Below are 24,898 nucleotides of genomic sequence, written 5' to 3'. Positions count from 1 at the left end.
TAGTAGGGTGTTACAATGGGCCTCCTGCCCATCACGTTGGTCCGCCTCGTTACCATGTCTTGAGCGAGTGACTGCCATGGTTGGGTATTTGCGATAGCACCAATCTAACATCTCTCAATGAAAGCACCAAACTGTTGACGCAGTTCTTCGGCAACAGATAATTATATGAATAAGGAGAGGGATTAGTGCTAAATGATGAACCGTAATAGATGAATGATCTCAAAGGAAAATTATAACTCGAATACTTTTTTTAGGTTGTTCAAAGGTTAAAATCCTTCTAGTCCACCAGCCAATATTATTGATATATCTCTGATATTCTTTACAGGGTATTTCTTTACAAATTAGAAGCCAACCCTTTGCAACTCCCAGGGTCTCCATATTTATAGGGAGAGGGCACTTGGGTGTTGGCAAGGGAGGTCATCCCGTGACCTTCTTACCCATCATGTCACTTCTGTGACATTCATGATTAATTTCTAAAACCTGACAATGAAGTGTGGTCTAATCAATAGGTAAGAGGGATAATGGGCCGAATGGCCCAACCCAATCGTGGGTGCCACGCACGTTTATGCTGCGTGTCCGAGAATTCAGGAATGGAGTAGACACGTGATGTCTAATATATGCACGTTTACATTGCGTGATTGACTTTATAAAAGATCAGAGGTGTCAACTCAAGCTTGTACCCCGAGCTTGATGTAGTCTCAGCTCGCGGTGTCCACACTGCTGACCCGATGCCTTAGTAATCGCACTAAACCTTTGGTTATCTCGAACTAAAGAGATAGAGCCTTGTAACAGCAGCTCCGGGTAGGTGGCTTCTACGTGGCTGATAGAATTATGCCCTTTTCCAGCTCGCTAATAACCCGTGGATATTTAGGTTGTACATCTTCTATTTTTCTCTATCTCTCTATATCAATATATTTATCTATTTAGTATTATATAGAAATAGTCATGCTTTTTCTATGTGAAGATAATAGTACAAATATATTGAGATTATAATTTTATGATTAGTCTTTTATTGCATTATTGCCAATAAGGTATATTGTCATTCTTAAATTTTTCATAAGATTATTTTCTATGTTCCTAAGGTGAGAATTGTTATTACTCGAATACATTTTATTATATATGTTCTTTAAGTTTTATCTTTCCGATTAAATTGTTGGGAAGTGAACAATTTAATTGTGTTATATGTGTGAATCAAAACTCAAATAAATGAGCCAAACATATAAGTGATTCTTGAAACCTTATCACTTTTGTTATTGAATTTTTCTACCAATTTTATTTGCTTTAATTTCATTATCAATATTTTCTCAAAGACCACCAACGATTTATTTACTCTTTGTGCTTAAAGTTCTACTAATCACTTTTTGATAAGATATCTCTCTATGGACACGACCGTCCATACTACACTACAACAACCGCTTTGTGAAGACAAGTTTTGGGCGTAATCAGTGCCCTAAAAACATGTGTAAAGAAATTTTATTTTGGAAGTTAATAAAAATACATTTTTTTTCATAATTGAATATCTAGTTTATTGATTGAATAATTAATATAAATATAAAAAAAAATCTATATTTATTTATGAGAGTATGATCTTGTATGAATACGATAAGATTAAGATCATAAATAATGAATAGAATAGTCAGCAACATATTAAAATATCAAATCTTTAATGAATGACTGCTAGTAAAATTTGTTAAACATTCTTTGAATGCATGTGATCTAGATCCAAATTATTGATGTAAATATATATCTTAGTAAATGTGATTTATATAATTAGATTATATATGATATGACCAATGTCAATTAATTTCTTGGGTTATTAGCAGCAAAAGTCCTTGATCTTTTGATTTAGTAGCATTTAAGTCCCTAATCTTTTTTTAAGGCAAAAGTCTCTGATATTTTAATATAGTAGCATTTAAGTCTCTAATTTTTTTTCAAGGTAAATTTTTTTTACATTAACATATTGGTGCACATGTTCTTTAAGGACTCATTAATTATTTTAATTAATTTTGATTTTATAAAAGTCAAATAAAATTGTATTTAATTAATAACAAAATGTAAATTAATTTAAATAATGAATTAAAAAATATATATTACTTTTTTACAAAATATATTACATAAAATTACTAAAATAAAATTTTATGAATAGTTTACAATGTCGAAAACAAGGTTCAAACAGTTGAATTTTACACGCGCATACAAAAAACAGACACGAGTGCAACAACCTTGTTTTCGGCACTCTAAACTATTCGAAATTTTTTGAAAATTTGTAAGGTGTCTTAAATGATAATAATATACACTGTCGTAAAAAAAAAATTATCTAAATACACGAACTCCCCCTATTATTATAAGAACAAATATTTGGTGAATATAAACTGGTGGTAAGCTTCAATTTCTTAATTTCTCGAGATGAACGTGGATGTTGTTTGAAATATCGAGGATGGACCGATTGTAATTGGTGTTATTATTCGTGTTTTTAATGATTATCACTTAGCATGCTTGGCTAGACGGTTGACTAGTGTTTTACTCTGAAAGAAGCAAAAGTTTTGGCTCTTTGTTACAATACTTTAGGCTTTATAACTTGGTTTTTCTATTTCCACAATTCGGTGTGATGCTGAGGTTGTAGTCAAATCTGTTTTTACTCTTCGTGAGGTTGTTTCCCAACGAGGCTATATTCTTAGAATATTAGCACCTTGTTATTTATCATTTCAAGTGTATCTCTAGTTTATATGTTGCCTATTTATATATTGTAGCTCACGGTTTATCCATATATGTGTATATTTTATAGTTCTCATCCATGAGTATTGGTCAAATCAAATTTATTTTTTTAGATTGTGGTTGTAGTAATAGTTCTAGGAATTTAACATATCATTAAATTTTCCGAAAATTTTGCTTAAATTTTTTTTATATAAAAATTGTATAGATGAAATTTTTAGTTTTAACAATTTTTTAATATTAATTTTAACATAATATTTTTATATTTGACTTAATATTCTTATATTTAAAGGTAGATTAAACATTACTTAAAGTTAAATAAAATAAAATAAATAATTAAAAAATTAAAATATAATATTTTTGTGATATATTACACTGATAAATATTTAAAAATAATAAATAAAATAAATATAAACAAACTAAAATATGATATTTTTGAGATATTTTATAATGATAATTATTTAAAAATAATAAAATCAAATATTTTATAACTTAAATAAAATTTAATTAAACTTAAACGTGTGTATTAGAATAATATTATATTAAACATATAATATAATATATTATCAATTAGCAAATAAACTATTTTTCATAAAAAAAAAACTAGCAAGAAACTTAAATTTAAATGTTATTTATAATATTTATCTCTTATTGTTATTCTAAAATTCAAAAATTACGACAAACATAAACTTAAACAAAAATAAATAAATTATTTAATTAAAATATAATATTTATTTAAAATTCATATGATATTAATATAAATTTAATAAAAATAATTAATAAATTCTATAAATAAAAGTAGTAAATCGTATAAATGTTTGATATTTTGTATCACAATATTTTGCATATTTTATTAAGTTTATAATTATAAAATTAAAGTATATTTTAGTATCAGATTTTTTAAAAATGGATATGCACTTGAACTTTTAGTATCAGATTCAAAAATTTTAAATTATATTTTTGATATTGTTTTAAGAACACAAAGAAATTGGTTAATTTTTTCTTTTAAAAAGAAATATCTATAATTCGAAAAAACCAAAAGCTTTCCACCTCATTCGAAATATTGGTGGGCTATAGCCCAAAACCGACTGACGGGTGCTGTGTTCAATAAAAGGTCAAAAGCTGAACACTACTAAACAGACTCTGTAGAGATATTGTTGATTCGCTAGACTCAAACACAACAGCTCAATCGATACTCAGACTCACTTCAGCCATGAGCTCCAGGCTCCTACTCAGGGCAGCTAGTCTAGCCGTGTTGGCCTTCGTCTTGGCCATCTACCAAGATCCTTCCCGCATCAACTTCCACGCGCCTCCGCCCATACACGGGTCCCGCGATGTCCTCCACTCGGCTCAGATAATCAATGTCACCGCAGCACTGGGCCCCGAGAGCCTCGCTTTCGACCCTAGCGGACGGGGTCCGTACGCTGGAGTCGCCGATGGCCGGATCCTCAGGTGGGAAGAAGACGGCCTTGGTTGGTCAGAGTTTGCTATCACCTCTTCTCAGAGGTAAGATCATATTTAATTTGGTTTATTTATTATTATTATTATTATACTTTATACTTTAAAAGTAGTTTTTAAAAACAAAAGTTTTAAAATTTTCACGAATTTAAAACTCGACTTTTCTTTTTGCATGAAATTTGTCCAGCGTTTTAGGCCTTGTTTGGACCGAAAAAATAGAAGGTAAAAGATGGTGGAAAATGTTTTCCACTTTTAATTGTTTTTAGATATTTATAATTGTTGTAAATTTTGAATCTAGGTGAAGAATTCTTAATTTATTGATTCAATCAAAACATGAGAAAATAGATAGAATCTTTTGATTTTTTTCCCAATTAAAATCCAAGGTTATGGTTATTGATTCATGTGAAAAGTTATGAGCTTTACCATTCTTCACAGGGTTACCTAACCTCAAAAATATATACATTAATACATTATTGTATGTCGAGTATGAAGGGATCATAGAATAAGAATATAATACTCATAATTGTCGATAATAATAATAATATTTGAATTGAAACTATATATAATAATAATAATAATATTTGAGAATATTGAATTTATCATTTTTTTAATTTATTCCTCCTATATATTATCTATTTATTTGAATTTAAATTTAAATTTAAATTCCTTATCAAGATAGTTATCTATTTGTTTGTATTTATTTATTTTATGATATTTTATTGATTTCTATCATATTTTCAATATGTAAATTGAATAATGATAATTTACCAAATTTATTGTCTTGGTGGCTTTTTTTTTCCAATGTGATCATAAATTTTTTAATCCCAATATTACTTATTTTAATTATCTTATTTTTATGATAATTAAAAAGTAATTTGTATATGTGATTAATTTTTTTAAATAGAAATCTCTGCATTCTATCTTTGGGAATGTCATTAGATTATTCTTAGTATTATAAAATGTATGTGCCTATGTGGTGAGAAAAACTATTTTTTTCCCTTATTTTTTGTGTTAATGATTAATTTTGTACTACATAAAACATTATAAGTTGTATGAAAATAAAACTACAAATTTATTAAAATAAAAAAATACAAAACGGTGATCAACGAATAAAGTGGTCAAGAACACTGGCGGGCTAATTGTTTTTTTTTTTTTATTTCTTCAAACTATTACATTATGTTAATATTTTTTTAACTCTAAAGAATGTGAAGCTCCAGCATTGAAGAAATATAACATGTTTATTTATTTTTTTGTCATTTAATAATTCTTTAAAGAAAATATTTTGTTTATAATTTTTATTATTTATTTTAGAAACTATATTGTTTACATTTTTCTTAATATATATATTATTATTGTTGTTGTGTTGATCGATTTTTATTTTTATTTCTATTTATTTAATATATATTTTGAATTATTGAAATATTGTTTATTTTTATTATTATCACTAATATTTTAAAATTAGTATATTTTAAATAAATTAAGTTGAATAGGTATATATATGTAATAAATTAATTTGACAAAATAAGTGAAAAATTTGTGGTTTTGAAAATGATGAAGGGAGAAGTGTGTACGACCATTTGCACCAGAAATGGAGCACGTATGTGGGAGGCCTTTAGGACTAAGATTCCATAAGAAAACAGGGGATCTGTACATTGCAGATGCTTATTTTGGGCTTCGAGTGGTCGGCCCAAATGGAGGTTTGGCTTCTCCTTTGCTTACTCATGTTGAAGGTCATCCTCTTCTTTTCACTAATGATATGGACATTGATGAGGATAAGGATCTCATTTACTTCACCGATTCAAGTACAACCTTCTACAGAAGGTAACTAATTCATTTATTATATAATTGACATTCTTTCTTTTACAGAAACTTTAAATTGGTTTCATTCATTTAAAAGTATATTGATTCTTTAGAGTATACTGATGGCCTCATCTCTTTGTACTCCTTATTGTCAAATGCTAAATACTAAGTGGTGTTCGTTTGTTGTAACTTTAGTTCTATTCTTTATTACTTCTTGTTTAATGTTTCAACTCTTCTGGATGAGCTAATATTTGCTAGTTAATATATTTAATATGTATTTTTTTGCAGGCAGTTTATGTCAGCTGCTCTTAGTGGAGACAGAACAGGAAGACTACTAAAATACAACATTTCAAGCAAAGAGGTAACAGTCTTACTAAAAGACATTGCTTTCGCGAATGGTGTAGCTTTGAGCAAAGACCGCTCTTTTCTTCTAGTTGCTGAAACAACAAAGAGCAGGGTCCTTAGGCTATGGCTCCATGGCCCAAATGCTGGCAATGTTGATGTTTTTGCTGAGCTCCCTGGATTTCCAGATAACATAAGAAGGAACCAAAAAGAAGAGTTTTGGGTTGCCTTACATTCTAAAAAGGGAGTTATATCAAACTTGGTTGTTTCTAAACCTTGGGCCGGAACCACTTTGCTAAAGCTTCCTTTAAGCTTTAAGCAGTTGCATTATATTTTGGTAGGAGGAAAAGCTCATGCCACTGCTATCAAGTTGGGTGAAGATGGAAGAATTTTGGAGGTTTTAGAAGATTGTGAAGGAAAAAGTCTGAAATTCATTAGTGAAGTGGAGGAAAATAATGGAAAGCTATGGATTGGGTCAGTCCTTATGCCTTTTATTGGCATTTATAACTTGCATTAGGAAAACTAGTATTCAGCATAGGGTTAGATTTTTATTACTTTGATAGAAGTCATTTGGTGAATGTTTTTGTTTTATTTTAATTTTTTTCTCTCTATATCTCGATAACTTGTGAGGAATAGATCCCCTCATCATTCAAAGTTTGCTCTCTTAACCACTTGAACTCGTTTAAGCTGTTTTCTGTTCTTTTTTATTTAAAAAAATAATGAAAGAGTATCCTTTGAATGTAAAATAAATATTTAAATCACAAATAGTTGTGTTATCTCTCACTTCTATGATTTCAACATTTGATTTTTGTCTTTCTCTTCAAGTGTTCACAACTCCTGTTATGAATTTGCTATTCTTTGGTTCAACTAATGCTACATATGGTAAAATTATTGCATTTATACTTTTCATTTTTGTTTTACTATAAATTGTACCCTTAATTATAAAATATTCAATGAGCTTTTCAAAAATCTGAATTTTTTTATACAGTTTTAAGTAAATATGATTTTTAACAAAATTAATGAAAATATGAGAAACAGTTTTCAACATTTCTAATTCTAGAAAAATTAGACAAAGCATGCCAGATGCTCACCATATTCAAAGACACATTAGGAACATACTACTTCTATCCGGGAAGCCCATTCGTTGCAAAACAAATATAGAAAAGAATGGTAATAAGAATGAAATTTCCCTTCTTTTATTTGTTAGAGACTATGAAATTAGTAATTGGATGAAGATTATTATATTTGTTATAGAATGGACAATTTATATTATTTTGACCAAATTGCATTTACTCTTATAAATGAATATTTTTTTTTATCAAATTACAATTATTTTTTAATGTTAGTTTTAATATAACAAATTATAATTTTTTATTTTAAAATATATTTTTGTGACCAAATTATCTTAATTAATTTATTATACGACCAATATTTTGTAATAAAACTATATATATATATATATGAAAAAACTATATTTAGTAATTAATTCTATTTTTAATTTAAAAATATATATTTATATTGGTTACATCTTGGTGGTTGTTACATTTTTAGTAACCTTCTATTGAAAGTTTAATCAGGTTGTTAATATATAAAATCCTATTTTTAATTATAAAATTAAAATTTTATTTCTAAATATAAAATATTGAATTCATTATTTATCAAAACAATAATTATAATTATATTAATCAATTTGATTTTATTTATTGTCAAAGTTATTTTTAAAAAGACTTTTTACCCTTATTATTTACACGTTATTTGATATTTGTAGTTTTTTTTTTATCAAGAAGAAAATGAACTTCATTGAACAATTGAACAATACAAATGAGAGTCAAAGACTAAAAAACAAATAGGCAAACCTGCCAGCAACAAACCAGATAAGACACTCAACTAATTACATTGAAGGTTCCGAATGTACACTTGATCTTTGACAGAAATCTTACTATTGGTAACTATGTAAAACCTATATTTAATTATGTATTTAACTTCCTGTACTAGCTTCAAAATAGTCAAAGAGTAACCATCATGAAAACACCTGTTTCTATTCCGCCAGATGTTGTATATAACAGCTGCTACAACCATATTCAATATAACATCCATTACTCCAATCCGAGCTTTAGCCAGCCAAACAATCCAGCTTTTAAAATCAGTAGGCCAAGCTTCGAACCCCAACCAGTCAAAGATGCTTCTAACAAACTGTTTAGAGAGAGTGCAGTAAAAAAATAGATGAGTATGACTCTTGGGATACCTCTCACAAACATAACAGACCAATGTGTTCACAGGAACATGAAGTCTACTGAGATTATCTCTAGTTAAAAGTTGAGAATTGACCACCTGCCATAGCATAAATCTGTGTTTAGGAAGGATTAGTTTACTCCAAACAGCCTGGTAATAATCAACCCTTTGCTGCTCTAAAAGGCTGTTATATAATTTTGAAGACTAGAATTTCCCTTGCGCACTAGCAGTGAGTATAGCAACAGGGCTAAATCGATCTTTGAGATGGCAGAGCTTCCTCCAATACCACCTACAATCTGCCTTCAGTTCATAGTTCCAGATATTGACTCCTTTCAGATAAATGGAATTAATCCATTTAACCCATAACAGATCTGGTTTTGCAGAAATAGCCCATACATACTTAGCTAAACACAGCCTGATTCCAACTAGCTCCATCTTTGAATCCCAGACCACCATAGGCTTTGGGGAGGCAAACCTTCTGCCAAGAGGGGACATGCAGCTTGCTCCTATGTCCAGAAGAGCCCCACAGAAAACTCCTACAAAGCTTTTCTATTTCCTTGATAGTACTTTGAGGCAAAACAAATATGGTCATCCAGTAGTTTCGAAGCCCAAGCAGAACTGAATGAATAAGTTGGATACGGACAGCAAATGAGAGATGTCTACTCGTCCAATTCTGAAGTTTCAATCGAAATTTCTGAAGAATTATCTCACAATCTTCATGTCTCCATTTAGTAGGTCTCATGGGCACCCCTAGGTACTTAAGAGGAAAAGTACCTTCAGACAGATTAATTTCTTGAGCTATCTGAGTTCTTTCATTGCTATTGACTCCTCCAAAAAAAATATGAGATTTACCTAAGTTGATTGAAAGCCCAGTAGCAGCTGAAAATTCCTCAAGAACCTCCTTAATACTTCTTACAGCTGAGATAGAACCCTTACAAAATAAGAGCAAATCATCCGCAAAGCACAGATTAATAAGCTTGAGACTTTTACACATTGGGTGATATCTAAAGGAGGATTTAAGCGCTGTGTAACGCCCTACTTCCTTAGAGCCGTTACTAAGTGAGTTTTAAGACATAACAGTGCAATGAACTCGCTAACCGAGGTTTTGAAGCAAATGTGTGACTAATAAAAGTTAAGGCTGTAATCTTTGAAAATGCGTTGACTCAATAAAAACTTCTAGTATTAAACAATTGGGATCCCAAAAATAAGGTTTGAAAACTATTTACATCTTGAAATAAGTTTACAGTTGATCAGTTATAAAATCCTAGATTATTACAACCAATTTCAAATAAACCCCCAACCAAAGCAGTCGGCCAGGCCAAACATGTACGCGTCGCTTCACGCTCTCCGTACTCATGGTTGGTTGACTCAGTCATTGCCCTACCTGCAACACAGAGCACCCGTGAGCCGAAGCCCAGCAAGAAAACTCATGCAGAATATAACATATGCAATGTATACAGTTTATCATAACAGATAATCCTCAAATAAACAAGTCAACCATTAGACTAAGCAAACACGGCCATGCCGCCCCAGAGACCTTACCAAAGCCCTGGGGTATCGGTTCTCACCGCGAGGATAACTCATGTATCCCTTGGGTCCCACCCTGAATATAGCATAACACATGTATCCACCGGGCCCCGCCCTGACTATAGCATCCCATGTGCTAGGTGTTACTTTCGGCCCACGGCCGCCCCGGCCTACGCCGTACTCGGCCCACGGCCGCCCCGGCCTACGCCGTACTCGGCCCTTGCCGTTCATTTCATCATAATTACACATATAGTACGTTCGAAATAATCATTCACACACATCATGATTCACTTAAGGTTAAACATTTGCACATAATACAATCTGGGGCCATGCCCTACAATCACACAGTGGGGCCATGCCCTATTCTCGGTTGTTACGGTTTTCTTACCTGTATTCCGAGCCTCCTGATGCACTAAAGCCGCGAGCACGGTCCACTAGCACGAGCCTCTCCAATAACCTAGTCACAACACACAAGAAATACCCTCAACACTAATCAAATCAAAAGCCGCTTCTCGGGACCAATCCCACACTCTCGGGACTCCCAAACTCCTAAAACAAATCATCGGAAACATCCCCAGAACCCCCGGAGCAAAAGCTCAAAAATGAAAACTTTCAAGTCCTGAAAATGGCCTAGCGCCGCGGCGCTACCTAAGAGGGCCGCGGCGCCCTGCCCAATAGGGCCGCGGCGCCCAGCAAGTCAGAAGCCTCCCCCTGCCCAGAAATAGCCTTGCGCCGCGGCGCCCAAGAACAGGGCCGCGGCGCTCCTACGCGAAACCCAGATTTCTGGGTTTTTCCCTACGTTTTCCCCGAGCTAACTCCACTCCAAATCATCCCAAGCAGGTACCCAAGCCCCAAAACCAAATCAAAACCCCACATAGACCATCTAGTAACCCATAAACACTAGATTCAAGCTCAACACACAAACATATCCAACAATCCACCCTTTGATTCCTATTTTCAGCAACTCAAACCAAAAACTCAAACACACTAACTCAAGCTCTAGATTTTACAAATCAAAACAGAAATCAAAACTTAGATGTGCACAAGATCCTTACCTCAAATGGAGAATCCACTTAAAAAGCTCCCTTGATCCTCCTCTTAGGTCTCAAAACTTCAGCCCCATCTACACCTCTTCTCCTTTCTTCTTCTTCTCTTCCAATTTTATCAAGGCATCAAATGACCCTAAATACCCAAACCGTGACCCACTAAAACCCAGCTGAAAATTGTATATTACCCTTGCCAAATGACCATGCTACCCCTCCAAATAATCCTTTCCCAACTAAGTCCTCAAGGGCACTCTAGTCCTTTCACTAATATTTCAATTCTACCATTTTCCAACTAAATTTGTTACTCACAGCAGTAACTAATGGTTACCCAGGTTACTCAATCACCAATAACCGTTACCCGCTAAATCTCAACTTAGCCATAAAATTCCCGAGGTACCCCTAGGCTCTTCCCGAGCCGGGTACAAAATCCCGTTGTGACTCTTAAGTTAATTTGCTCTCTAGGACCGTCTCGGCACGTGCATCACAACAATAAAACCACACTCACGTGGTACAATTCACAGAATACAATTATCACATATCAATACAGTTATGCCCAACATGGCCAAAATTACAATTACGCCCTTCTAACACGATCCGGGCCTACATGCATACTAGTAAACATAGCCATGCATCTCAGTTAAACAAATAGCCAAATAACATGCTTTAAACCATAACCATGCATTAAATTCATAAAATCACACATAAATCCCAACTTGCCCTCCGGGCACACTAATCAAGGCCCTTAAGCCTTAATAGCGAATTTGGGTCGTTACAACTATCCCCTCCTCATAAAAATTTCGTCCTCGAAATTTACCCAAACACATCAGTCAGCAACCCGCAATCTGACCATAATCTCCAAGGTCCATCGCCTTACTTTAGTTCCCACCAACGCTCTTTCAGGAGAACAATCTTGGCTCGCAAGATCTCGTCTAATAGCCTTACTCTCGATAACCCCTCTTTAACACCGCAACCCTGCCGAAGCCCAGGGTCTGCATAGATTACAATGACCAATTCATTGTCTTATTCCTGATTCCAGAGATCCTCAAACGTCATCACCTCTACTAGGTGGGATCAGCTTGTAGGCCCCGCTGGCCTAACACTTAATACAACTTCGAAATTTTTATGTTGAATCAAGAGTTCGAACTCTCCCTTCTTTCTCTGAACACCTTACGGATCCTCATCTGTTATTACGCAGAGATGCAACTCTTTCCTTCCGGAGCTTTATTTCCTCATAATTTAACAATTCACAAGCTCTTTATTCTTGCAGATAGGCAGACACTCCTGCCTTAAGAATTCCAACAGCCTCTCTGGCTTCCTCTCTGAGCCATTGTCAAATAGTAGTATCCACTATCCTTCACCTTTTACCATGTCCTATGTCGCGTTTCATTAACCAGACACCAGCAACTGCTACCACGACTAACTCATCAGGGATTACACTTCCCTTAATACCTCAAGTATTCGCCTACCCAGCGCTCAATCCCTTAAGATATCTGATCAACTTTCAGACTGACATTTCACTTGCAATCAATTGATAATTCCAGGTTCCCACTCTGTTCTTTTCGTTCACTAAATCCATTCCAAAAATTTAAAATACTATAGGGTCTCCATTCAATATCATCGACGTTCCATCCCGAAACTAGTTCACTTGACCCAACTACACTAACTCGATCAACTGAGTTAAAACTTTTCTTATGTGGATACCTTACTTAAGGTCTAATGTGGTCTATTCCCGCGATACGCCACCACATCACCTAACCCTTCGGGGTCCAAAGGAAAAACACTAGACTCTGTCACCCGCTCGTCCTTCCCGGTACGACGTACCCTAGGAAGTGGAATGATGTCCATTCAGAATTCTCGTTCATAAACCAAATCTAATTGGATCCTTCATCCATTCCTGGTATCCCAACTTGTACTACTTTAGCAGGTCCTTCCCTGCTTCAACTCAAGCCAACACTTTGAATTCCATAGATCATTGACACTCACCAGCTAATCATACCTACTAGCGTTACGCCAATCTCAGTCGTCGCCTTGTCCACTCTATTACAGTCTATGGCGCTATCCCCTGACTGACACATGCCTCACAGCTAGGAGTTCCGTCTCCAATTATAACTCCCCTCGCTCAATCGAGGATTTCAAACACTGATCATCTGTCCCTTACTTTTCACCATCTCTGTGTCTCAACGCTATATTTCTTACTAATACCCAATACTCAAGCACCTTATGATATGCATAACTGTCAACTTAACGTTCTAAGTGTATCAACCAGGTTCATACTTTCGTCTCCCGTAAAGTTCGATCCAACCTCGCGCCAGATGCGCCTGGGCGTGCATAATCCGTGATGCACCCCCACAAATCCATGTCCTCGTCATAGATCAAGTCCTTTATTCCATCACTCTTTACTTAATCATAACACACACAATTTCCATCATCGTCCGTAACCAATCAAATCTTACCTTGTCTTCTGAATTTCTTTCTGATTTGACACCACTCAATCTGTCTAACCTCAAGTCTTACTGTTCTTCTCATCTCTGATGTAGTCATCTCCGGAGGTGCTTGTGCAATAGATGACGCGCTTACCAGTCTTGTTATGCCTTCAATTCTTCGGATGTTCTTCATTAGCTTCTTTGCGGCTTCAGATCAAATCTCCTCATACCTGTCCTTTCTTCTTGTAGCTCTATTCTGAATACTCTTGACGACTCCCAAACTAACACTCCGTAGAACCTTACCTGAGACACCGCCTTCTGGGTACTAACGTCTTCAGCATAATAATCAGTTGCTCACCATTTCCGTCTGGGAGTAATCCACATGCACTGCTCGTGAGCTTGAAGGGGACTTGCCCATACCGTTCACGCATTCTCCGCCTAAAGAATTTACCTGTGCTGCTGCAGCTTGAACAGTTCCAGAATCCTTGTTACCAATTCCTCACACCCTACCCGGTGCAACCTAATCAATTCACGAAAAGTCTTTATCCTTGGTTTCCAACTGGTAATAACCAGGTCGTAGATCAACTCTTGGGGACATCGTCCCATCTTGTATCCAACATTAAACTTTTGTTCTAACCCGACGATGCCAACAACCCCCGCAGTATAGCACACTGGCTACACCAGGCTCAGATTCCTTCGATCGCTTCAATAGACTTTCTGTCGGCCAAAACCGTCTTTTACAACATTCCTTATACCGATCCTATCTGTAGCCTGACCTTGAAGTATCCCCTAAATCTTTCTTTACATACCCACGTAATTTTCCCACTGATCAGCTCTATCTCCTTTACGTACTCCAGATGATATCCTCAACAATTCATCTGCCAGAGTTTCTAATTCCTTCTCAATAAGTATTACTGTCCTCGGCCTCTCAAATGGCACCTTTGAGGCAACCTCTCTATGTCCATCTCCCTCTCGGAACATTCCCAACACCGAGCCCTTCCAGTTCGTTACATGTCCAAAGCATAAGCTCGTCAGTTAAATACTTATCCTTGAGGACTCAGCCTCGAACCTCGAATGTATCGATGCATTCCAGTTCTCCGTTTCCCGCACCATGGGAAATCCATCCTAACATCTCGAGTCATTCTACGTAGAAGTCATGCTCTCACCTGGCCTCCTCTCAGGTGGCAAACCCTTTCCTCATGTGCATACCAATTAACCTCCTGGTTCCTTTCGCCATCTCGATAACTACCTTTTCGATCAGGCTTCTTTCCAATCTCAATCTAGGTGCCCAAGCACTGTCTGGAGTCCTTTTACCTCATAATTGAGAATTCGACCTCGCTGCGTTCTATCAACAAAAGTACCGTCTTATCAGTCAGACTTTTCCCCTTTTTCTTGGCAATCCAGAAGCCACAACACTATCCGGGGTTCTTTCAACTTGATTATCACGAATCTATCTTTACTAATTCCATCAAAGGAAGCACCGCCCTTGCGGCTCTAGCACTCATGCTCTAATCATCAACCATTAGTTCCTCGAACAACATGGCCCTCTCCGCCATCCTCATGCAGACGATAAACTCATACCTCAGAGCAACCCAAATACCTTAGACTATTCCCGATCTTAAATCCTTAAATGGGTCGCCATCAATTCCGGATACATCCATCAGTATAACTTTCCGAAATGAATTACCCAAATCACCAAACCCATTGATTTACACTGTTGTTACCCCCAACAGTCCAAACCAAACTTATAAGCCCACCAGTCTCCATGGTGCAAATCATGTCTTTAAAATCTCTTCTAACCATTCATCATCTAGGTTCTTCCCAACCCATTAAGCCCGTACTTCAGCCCGAGTACCATTTCCAGGCATCTCCCTGCCTCAACATTTAACACAACCCTCTAATCAGGATCTCTCATCCTCTTAACCAAGGGTGGAATTAACTCTGCTCGTTTATTGATAAATCCCTTGCCAACTCGAGCTCTCCTCACAACCCGAGGATAACACCCCTTAAACCTCTCATATAATACCTTTATCTGTCCATACCTCACAGTAAACCAACACTGGTCACCTTTACTGTTAAAGCATAAAAATCAGCTATTTCCCCAGAGAAATCCGCTGTTCTTCTATCCCGTCTCAACTAACAACTCCACAGCTACCCACACACTAGTGACCCTCTGCTGCTGCTCTCAGGGGTAACTGGAGATCTCAACTCCAACTTATATCTAAAAACCCCCCTTTCAACACAATATCAGGTCCCCAAACCCTTCTAGGAACCAACAACTCGAGTTCATTTGCCAAAGCTGACCAAACTCCTGAACTCTGTGGTTCCTACTCTGAACCAAACCGCATCCAGATCCAAATATCCACAGATGTAATGCACACACAAGCATATACTAGGTCAAATCCACAATAATATACATTTAGCTACCAGATTCTATCATCACTAAGTATAACCATACTCACCATGCTTCATACAAGCCAATAAACAGATATAACTAATGAATTAAATCCAGAAAATTAACCACATACACTCAATATGCGAACCATTATGCCAATATTCATCCATATGCATAATAGTATTATTCAGCATGCATCAATCCCAACATGCAATAGTCAAGGGCCAGGCCCTATCAGTATCTCATGCATATGTCATTTCATTCCTCATGCTCCATATAAATAAGCAGGCAAACAGGGCATTCAAACATATATTCAAACATGTCAATCATTCATACCAACCAACCCTGAGTCGAGCTTGTCACTGACAGCGAGCGTACATGTTCGGTCGATCTCCAGAACCAATAAACCTTGGCTCGCTCTGATACCAAGTTGTAACGCCCTACTTCCTTAGAGCCGTTACTAAGTGAGTTTTAAGACATAACAGTGCAATGAACTCGCTAATCGAGGTTTTGAAGCAAATGTGTGACTAATAAAAGTTAAGGCTGTAATCTTTGAAAATGCGTTGACTCAATAAAAACTTCTAGTATTAAACAATTGGGATCCCAAAAATAAGGTTTGAAAACTATTTACATCTTGAAATAAGTTTACAGTTGATCAGTTATAAAATCCTAGATTATTACAGCCAATTTCAAATAAACCCCCAACCAAAGCAGTCGGGCAGGCCAAACATGTACGCGTCGCTTCACGCTCTCCGTACTCATGGTTGGTTCACTCAGTCATTGCCCTACCTGCAACACAGAGCACCCGTGAGCCGAAGCCCAGCAAGAAAACTCATGCAGAATATAACATATGCAATGTATACAGTTTATCATAACAGATAATCCTCAAATAAACAAGTCAACCATTAGACTAAGCAAACACGGCCATGCCGCCCCAGAGACCTTACCAAAGCCCTGGGGTATCGGTTCTCACCGCGAGGATAACTCATGTATCCCTTGGGTCCCACCCTGAATATAGCATAACACATGTATCCACCGGGCCCCGCCCTGACTATAGCATCCCATGTGCTAGGTGTTACTTTCGGCCCACGGCCGCCCCGGCCTACGCCGTACTCGGCCCTTTCCGTTCATTTCATCATAATTACACATATAGTACGTTCGAAATAATCATTCACACACATCATGATTCACTTAAGATTAAACATTTGCACATAATACAATCTGGGGCCATGCCCTACAATCACACAGTGGGGCCATGCCCTATTCTCGGTTGTTACGGTTTTCTTACCTGTATTCCGAGCCGCCTGATGCACTAAAGCCGCGAGCACGGTCCACTAGCACGAGCCTCTCCAATAACCTAGTCACAACACACAAGAAATACCCTCAACACTAATCAAATCAAAAACCGCTTCTCGGGACCAATCCCACACTCTCGGGACTCCCAAACTCCTAAAACAAATCATCGGAAACATCCCCAGAACCCCCGGAGCAAAAGCTCAAAAATGAAAACTTTCAAGTCCTGAAAATGGCCTAGCGCCGCGGCGCTACCTAAGAGGGCCGCGGCGCCCTGCCCAATAGGGCCGCGGCGCCCAACAAGTCAGAAGCCTCCCCCTGCCCAAAAATAGCCTTGCGCCGCGGCGCCCAAGAACAGGGCCGCGGCGCTCCTACGCGAAACCCAGATTTCTGGGTTTTTCCCTACGTTTTCCCCGAGCTAACTCCACTCCAAATCATCCCAAGCAGGTACCCAAGCCCCAAAACCAAATCAAAACCCCACATAGACCATCTAGTAACCCATAAACACTAGATTCAAGCTCAACACACAAACATATCCTACAATCCACCCTTTGATTCCTATTTTCAGCAACTCAAACCAAAAACTCAAACACACTAACTCAAGCTCTAGATTTTACAAATCAAAACAGAAATCAAAACTTAGATGTGCACAAGATCCTTACCTCAAATGGAGAATCCACTTAAAAAGCTCCCTTGATCCTCCTCTTAGGTCTCAAAACTTCAGCCCCATCTACACCTCTTCTCCTTTCTTCTTCTTCTCTTCCAATTTTATCAAGGCATCAAATGACCCTAAATACCCAAACCGTGACCCACTAAAACCCAGCTGAAAATTGTATATTACCCTTGCCAAATGACCATGCTACCCCTCCAAATAATCCTTTCCCAACTAAGTCCTCAAGGGCACTCTAGTCCTTTCACTAATATTTCAATTCTACCATTTTCCAACTAAATTTGTTACTCACAGCAGTAACTAATGGTTACCCAGGTTACTCAATCACCAATAACCGTTACCCGCTAAATCTCAACTTAGCCATAAAATTCCCGAGGTACCCCTAGGCTCTTCCCGAGCCGGGTACAAAATCCCGTTGTGACTCTTAAGTTAATTTTCTCTCTAGGACCGTCTCGGCACGTGCATCACAACAATAAAACCACACTCACGTGGTACAATTCACAGAATACAATTATCACATATCAATACAGTTATGCCCAACATGGCCAAAATTACAATTACGCCCTTCTAACACGATCCGGGCCTACATGCATACTAGTAAACATAGCCATGCATCTCAGTTAAACAAATAGCCAAATAACATGCTTTAAACCATAACCATGCATTAAATTCATAAAATCACACATAAATCCCAACCTGCCCTCCTGGCACACTAATCAAGGCCCTTAAGCCTTAATAGCGAATTTGGGTCGTTACACGCTGCTAGTTGAAGACTTCTTGTCAAATATTCCATTATAATAACAAACAAAAGGGGAGACATGGGATCACCTTGTCGCAACCCCTTTTCACCTTTAAATTTTCCTTGAATTCTGCCATTCATCAGTAGAGAATAAGAAGTATTCCGCACGCAAGACATAACCCACCCTATGAATTTCATTGGAAAACATAGAGCTTTTAAAAGGTCCTCAAGAAACCTCCAGTCTACTGTGTCATAGGCCTTACTTAGATCAATCTTGATAGCGCATCTTGGTGAAGTAGAAGCCCTCCCATAGTTTTTGATGAGATCTTGAAAAATCATTATATTATGAGCTATAAAGCGACCTTTAACAAAAGCTCCCTGATTTGGCTGTATAAGATCAGGGAGAACTAAGGCCAGTCTCTTACAAATCAATTTAGCCATGCACTTGTACAATGTGGAGCAACAGGCTATGGGTCTATAGTCAACAGCCCGGGAAGGGTTAGCTACCTTAGGAATCAGAGACAAGGTTGTTTCATGAAGCTCAGATGGGAAACAACCTGTTTCAAAACACTGAGTTATTGCAGTACAGACTTCATCCCCTATATCATGCCTAATAGCTTTGAAAAAGCATGAACCAAATCCATCAGGTCCTGGAGATTTGGTTATTGGTATGCCAAACAATGTATCCCGAATCTCCTTCTTTGAAAAAGGAATAAGAAGCTTAAATTGCTGCTCAACAGAAAGTTTAGAACCCATCTCAATATTCTGGATATTAATCCTGCCTGTAGCCGAACTAGGACTCCCGAAAAAGCATCTCAAATGACTCACAAAATGAGAAACAACTTCAGAGAAATTATCAACTAATTTTCCTTCTTCCGTGATGAAAGAGACAATACCATTTTCCGCTTTACGCTTCTTCAAAAAAGCATGAAAGAAGGAAGTATTCATATCTCCCTGTCTCAGCCAAGTTATTTTGCTCCTCTGGATTAAAAAGCTATGATACAGGCTTTCCTGAACTGAGAAAGATTCACCAGCCAACTTCTCTTCTTCCTGATATCTAAATACATGAGGGTTGGCTTGAGCTTGCAATTGAGCTTCTTGGTAGATCTCTTTAGCCTTATAATAGTTTAATTTCAGATCACCAATTTTGTCCCTGTTAAAATTTTTCAATTGGTGTTTAAGTCTCAGCAGCTTAAGAAAGATTGCTTTTATACCTGTGGCTCTTATAGGTGACCTCCAGCTATATAAAACCAGCTCTCGAAATTCATGGTGCTCTGTCCAATAGTTATAGAAACGAAAGAGCTTTAGCCCCAGCTTCTCTAAAGGCTGAGTGCTAACTAGACAGGAACAGTGGTCTGAAATGGTTTCCCATCTAAAAACTGCAGTGGACTGAGGGAACAAATCAATCCATTTCTCATTCATCAGAACATGGTCTATTTTCGAGTATATTCTAGCTGCACCATTTTGGTTATTAGTCCAAGTAAAATATGAACCTACACTTTTTAGAAGCTCAACATGATCACCCTCAAGCTACCGAATGGAATCAACCAATTCTAAAGCTGAAATAGGCTTACCACCAGATCTGTCCTTACCTGAAAAGGGGGCATTAAAGTCCCCTAAAATTAACCAAGCTTTGTCCATAAGAGCAGGCCTTTGCAACCCTTCCCAGAGAATTCTCCTTCCTTCAATCGAATTAAAACCATACACAAAAGTGACAAAAAAATCTTGTTGCACACCAACCAACTTCACCAAACAATGAACAAACTGATTAGATTCCTCAAGAATCTTGACTTTAACAAAGATCTTTCTCCAAACTATCAACAGTCGGCCTTTAATAACTAAACTTGTGTGAAACTCCCAATTCGGAAACTGATGTTCCATGAACTCTCTAATTTTACTTCCCTTCATTTTAGTCTCTAAAAAACCACCAACTCCTATTTTATTTCTGCTACAAAGGTCGCTAACAGGGCTGTGCTTATTAGAACTATTAAGCCCTCTAATATTCCAACTCAAAATGTTACAGTTATCCATTTGAGGAGACAGAAATTGTGCTACCTCCTTTACCTCTTAACACTTGCTCTTGTAGCACCACAAACTTATTTTATTTCTTGTACTTTTGCCCTGAATTTTTAGCATTAATTTCTGAACTTTGTCCTTCCTTGGCTTGAGTAGCAACTCGTTTAGGGGTAAGCCAAGGTTGGCTTGCCTGATTACCTTTGTCATTAGCAGCTGAATCCCCATTGTTGGGCTGTAAAGACTCAACTGGGTTGACCTGAACCTTGCCTTCGTTTGAACTAGCTTGAACTGCAGGCTTCTCCAGCTCTACAACCTTAACTCCTTCATTCCTCAGATCCTTTCTCTCTGTTTTAGATGTAGGCTCCTTCATAACCCACTGAGCTTTCTTGTCATGCCCTACTACCTTAGAGCCGTTACTAAGTGTGTTTAAAATGTGCAATTAACTTGCTAAACGAGGTTTTTAGAACAAAAGGGTGATTAAACAGAAAGTCAAGGCTGTAATCTTTAAAAGTACTCTATCTCATTAAAAGTTCCAAGAGTTTAACATTTGGGATCCCAAAATATGGTTTGTAAAATATTTACAATTCAAAATAGGTTTAAAGATGACTAATTATCAAAAACATAGTTTAATACAGCCATTTCTCAAAATGCCCCAACCAAAGCAGTCGGGCAGGCCAAACATGTATTCGCCGCCCCACGCTCTCCGTACTCATGGCTGGTTGACTTTTTCCTTGCCCTTTCCTGCAACACAGAGCACCCGTGAGCCGAAGCCCAGCAAGAAAACTCACACAGCACATAACATATGCATATCATACAACCACTATAGCAGATAGCTCACAGATAAACAGACAGTCCATAAGATTTAAACACACATATACGGCCATGCCGTCCCAGAAGCGTTACCAAAGCCTGGGTTCTCGGTCCACACCATAAGGATATCCGATGTATCCATTGGGGTCTCACCCTAACCATAAGCACTCCATGTGCTAAGTGATATTCCCGGCCCCACTGCCGTTCTCAGCCTTCACCGTTCTCGGCCCCTCGCCATTCTCGGCTCCTTTGTCGTTCATTCTACTATATCCACACATATAGCATACTTAAACAGCATTCAAGCATCTAACAATTCAATCATAGCTACACCCTAACAATAATGCAATCTAGGGCCGCGCCCTGCAATAACACTATGGGCCCAAGCCCTGCTCTACGGGTGCTACAGTTTTCTTACCTGTATCCCGAGCTTCACAATGCACCAAAGCCACGAGCATGGTCCTCTAACCCGAGCCTCCCCGAAGACCTAGTCACAACACATATAAAACATCCTTTAATACTAACCAATCCAACACCACTTCCCGGGACCAATCCCGTACTCTTGGGACCTTTAATTCCTACAACAATGTAACGGAGACATCCCCCGAGCCCCCGGGTAAAAGCCCTAAAAATGCAAAATTACACTCCCAGAAATTGCCTAGGGTCGCGGTGCCTAGAACCCTCTCCTGATATTGATGCATGCCTGCGCCGCAGCACCAAAGAACAGGGCCGTGGCGCCCCTACGCGAACCCAGAATTCTGGGTTTTCCCCTGCATTTTTCCCGAGCTAAAACTCCTCCAATTCAACCTAAACAAATACCTAAACCCCAAAATCAATTTAAAACCCCAAATAAACCATTTAACAACCTATAAACATAAAAAATAAGCTCAATTACACAATCACACCCAAAATCCACACTTGAGTTTCATATTTCAGAAACTTCAACCATGGCTTCTAAGACTTAAACCAGAGCTTGAAAAATATAAACCATGTCTCTAAAATCTTTACCCACACCAGATACAAAATTCAAACACAATAAAAACCCTTACCTCAATCAAGAATTTAGCTTGAATTCTCCTCAATCCCAGCTTCAAGCCACTTCCCCCTTGATTATCCAACTGAATTTTCCAAACCAAACCAGCCATATTTCCTTTAAATTCCCACACTTAATCTCTGAAAATCAAACTTAGATTTAAACAAAACAGAGCATAACTCTTACCTCTGAATAATCCTAGCTTAAACTTGATTTTGGTTGCCTCAAACCCCTTCATTCTCCTCCTAGGTTTCAAATTCAGCTTTCTTCTTTTTCTTCTCTTTTCTTCTAGCTTTCACTTCCAAATTCCAGCATAAACCATCTATGACCAAGTGTAATACGTAACTCACCCTTTCCTTCAGCTGAAGTTTATCTAACCCTTGCCAAATGACCACTCTACCCCTCCATAAAAATTCTTTCCTAACTAAACCTCAAGGGCATTTTTGTCATTTCGCCTTTCTTACAATTCTACCATTTTCCCATCTAAACTTGTTACTCTTAATAACTACCAATGGTTACTCAAGTTACTCAATTACCATTAACCATTAACCACTAATTCTCAAATTTATAAAATTCCCAAAATACCCCTAGGCTCCTCCCGAGCCGGGTATTAAAATCCCGTTGTGACTTTTGAACTAATTAGCTTCCTAGAACCGTCTCGACACGTGGATCACCATCATATCATCACTCACACGTGGTACAAATCATATAATACAATTATCACATTTATGCCCTCAGCGGGCTAAAATTACCAATTTACCCCTATCATACAAACGAGGTCCACATGCATATTTATACCACCTAACACTTGCATTCTAATTACATACTCATTTATATTCATATATTATCATGTTAATTCACTTATTGCCCTCCAGGCACGCTAATCAAGGTCCTAAACCTTATTAGCAAATTGGGGTGTTACATTTCTGGTCTTTCCTACATTCTGACATTGAGTGACCAAAACCAGCACAAGTCTTACACTTAATAGGTAACCATTCATACTCAGCCCCCTGCTCCATGATTTGGCCATGCTCATTGATATATTGTATAATTTTAGGGGGGTTATCAGTAACTTCCATTTCTACCAGAATTCTTGCATACTGAATACGTGAACACTCCCTGGTGAATTTGTCCACCATTATTGGTTTGCCAATTGTACTAACTAGGGCACTGATATATTTACTACCCCAATACTGAAGCCCCAAATCCTGTAGACGAATCCAAAGAGGAACTGATCGCACAAGTCGAATAGCACTCAGATCTGTCGTCCATGGGCGAATAATTACAGGCTTCCTATCCAATTGGAGAATGCCATTTTCTAGAACATGATCCCTGGTTGCATCATCATTGAATTTGACCATAGTCAGACCCATTGTCATTCTTGCTATCTGAGCAATCCCTAGATGACCCCAAACCCTTTTTATGAACCCTTCAAAAACAACCATTGGGGGGTTAGCACCTAGCACCATGCAAATGACCGCCGAGCTCCAATTTGCGGATTGTAAATTGACCTCTTCTACATCAATTCTAGCAAATTTCCATCCCTCCCTGCCTAACGGTTCAGTGAACTCAAGCTTCTAGTCAGAGAAGGACACTTTACTAGTTGTGAAATTTTGCCACTGTCGTTGAGCTGAAGCTTGAAAGTCTCCTTCATCCACCTTGTCTGCCCAGGAAGCCATTGTAGATGTCGAAGCAACATTTCCATTCCCTACATTGTTAACAACCTGGGTTCCTTATTCCCCCGACCCATAGATCTCTTCAATTTTACGATTCAGATCTGCATCTCTGGTCTCCTCTTCTTCAACCGTCACAGCAATCCCTTGACCTTCAGGCACCCGATCGTTGTCCGAAGAATGAATTGGAGTCTTCTCTTCCGAACTCAGCTATAGATCTAGCTCACCTACCCGAGGAACAGGCTTACGTATCAGCTTCTTCTTCTTCGCCATGGGAGAGAACAAACCGATACTCAGCTTCGTCGATATTTGTAGTTTTGTAAAGCTTGAAATTTACATTTTCAAGAATTTTTTTTTGGTGTAGATAGATTTTCATATAATAATTACAAATTAATAAAGTTTTAAAAACTGAATAACATAAAACTAGTTTAAAAGATTATTTAATTAAAAGAATTTTATAACTAAATTCACTTTTATATAAAATAAAAAAATTCATTTCTCTTCTCTCTTTTTTCTGTGTGCATTTTTTTAGTTTAGTTTAGTTTATTTTATTTTCCCTTTGTTTTTCTCACTATTATATTTCATTTCTTGTCAAAACTAGTAATCATAAAATATTAGAATTGAGTATAAATTATATTTCAATTCTTGTCAAAACTAGTAATCATAAAATATTAGAATTGAGTATAAAAATCTGAAAATAAATTATTTAAATATATACAATTTTGGAAAACA

General features: G+C 37.2%; 2 protein-coding genes across 2 annotated transcripts; one reads left to right on the top strand and one right to left on the bottom strand.

The window, feature by feature from the left end:
* The first annotated feature begins 3,820 nt into the window (after positions 1–3,820).
* Positions 3,821–7,095, top strand: LOC133823339 (protein STRICTOSIDINE SYNTHASE-LIKE 10-like). Its single transcript, XM_062256011.1, has 3 exons — positions 3,821–4,218; positions 5,728–5,991; positions 6,259–7,095. Exons 1-3 carry the CDS (start codon positions 3,926–3,928, stop codon positions 6,827–6,829), a joined length of 1,128 nt encoding a protein of 375 aa, XP_062111995.1. The 5' UTR covers positions 3,821–3,925; the 3' UTR covers positions 6,830–7,095.
* An 11,654-nt stretch (positions 7,096–18,749) lies between these two features.
* LOC133825290 (uncharacterized) lies at positions 18,750–21,023 on the bottom strand. Its single transcript, XM_062258253.1, has 4 exons — positions 20,752–21,023; positions 20,230–20,633; positions 18,873–20,130; positions 18,750–18,822 (listed from the first exon to the last, which is right to left on the bottom strand). The coding sequence occupies exons 1-4, from the start codon at positions 21,021–21,023 to the stop codon at positions 18,750–18,752; spliced, it is 2,007 nt and encodes a 668-aa protein (XP_062114237.1).
* Between the last annotated feature and the right edge of the window lie 3,875 nt (positions 21,024–24,898).

The sequence above is a fragment of the Humulus lupulus genome, chromosome 3 (genome assembly GCF_963169125.1).
Source record: "Humulus lupulus chromosome 3, drHumLupu1.1, whole genome shotgun sequence".
In the NCBI taxonomy this organism is placed as follows: Eukaryota; Viridiplantae; Streptophyta; class Magnoliopsida; order Rosales; family Cannabaceae; genus Humulus; species Humulus lupulus.
This window is presented reverse-complemented; position numbering and strand designations above follow the sequence as displayed.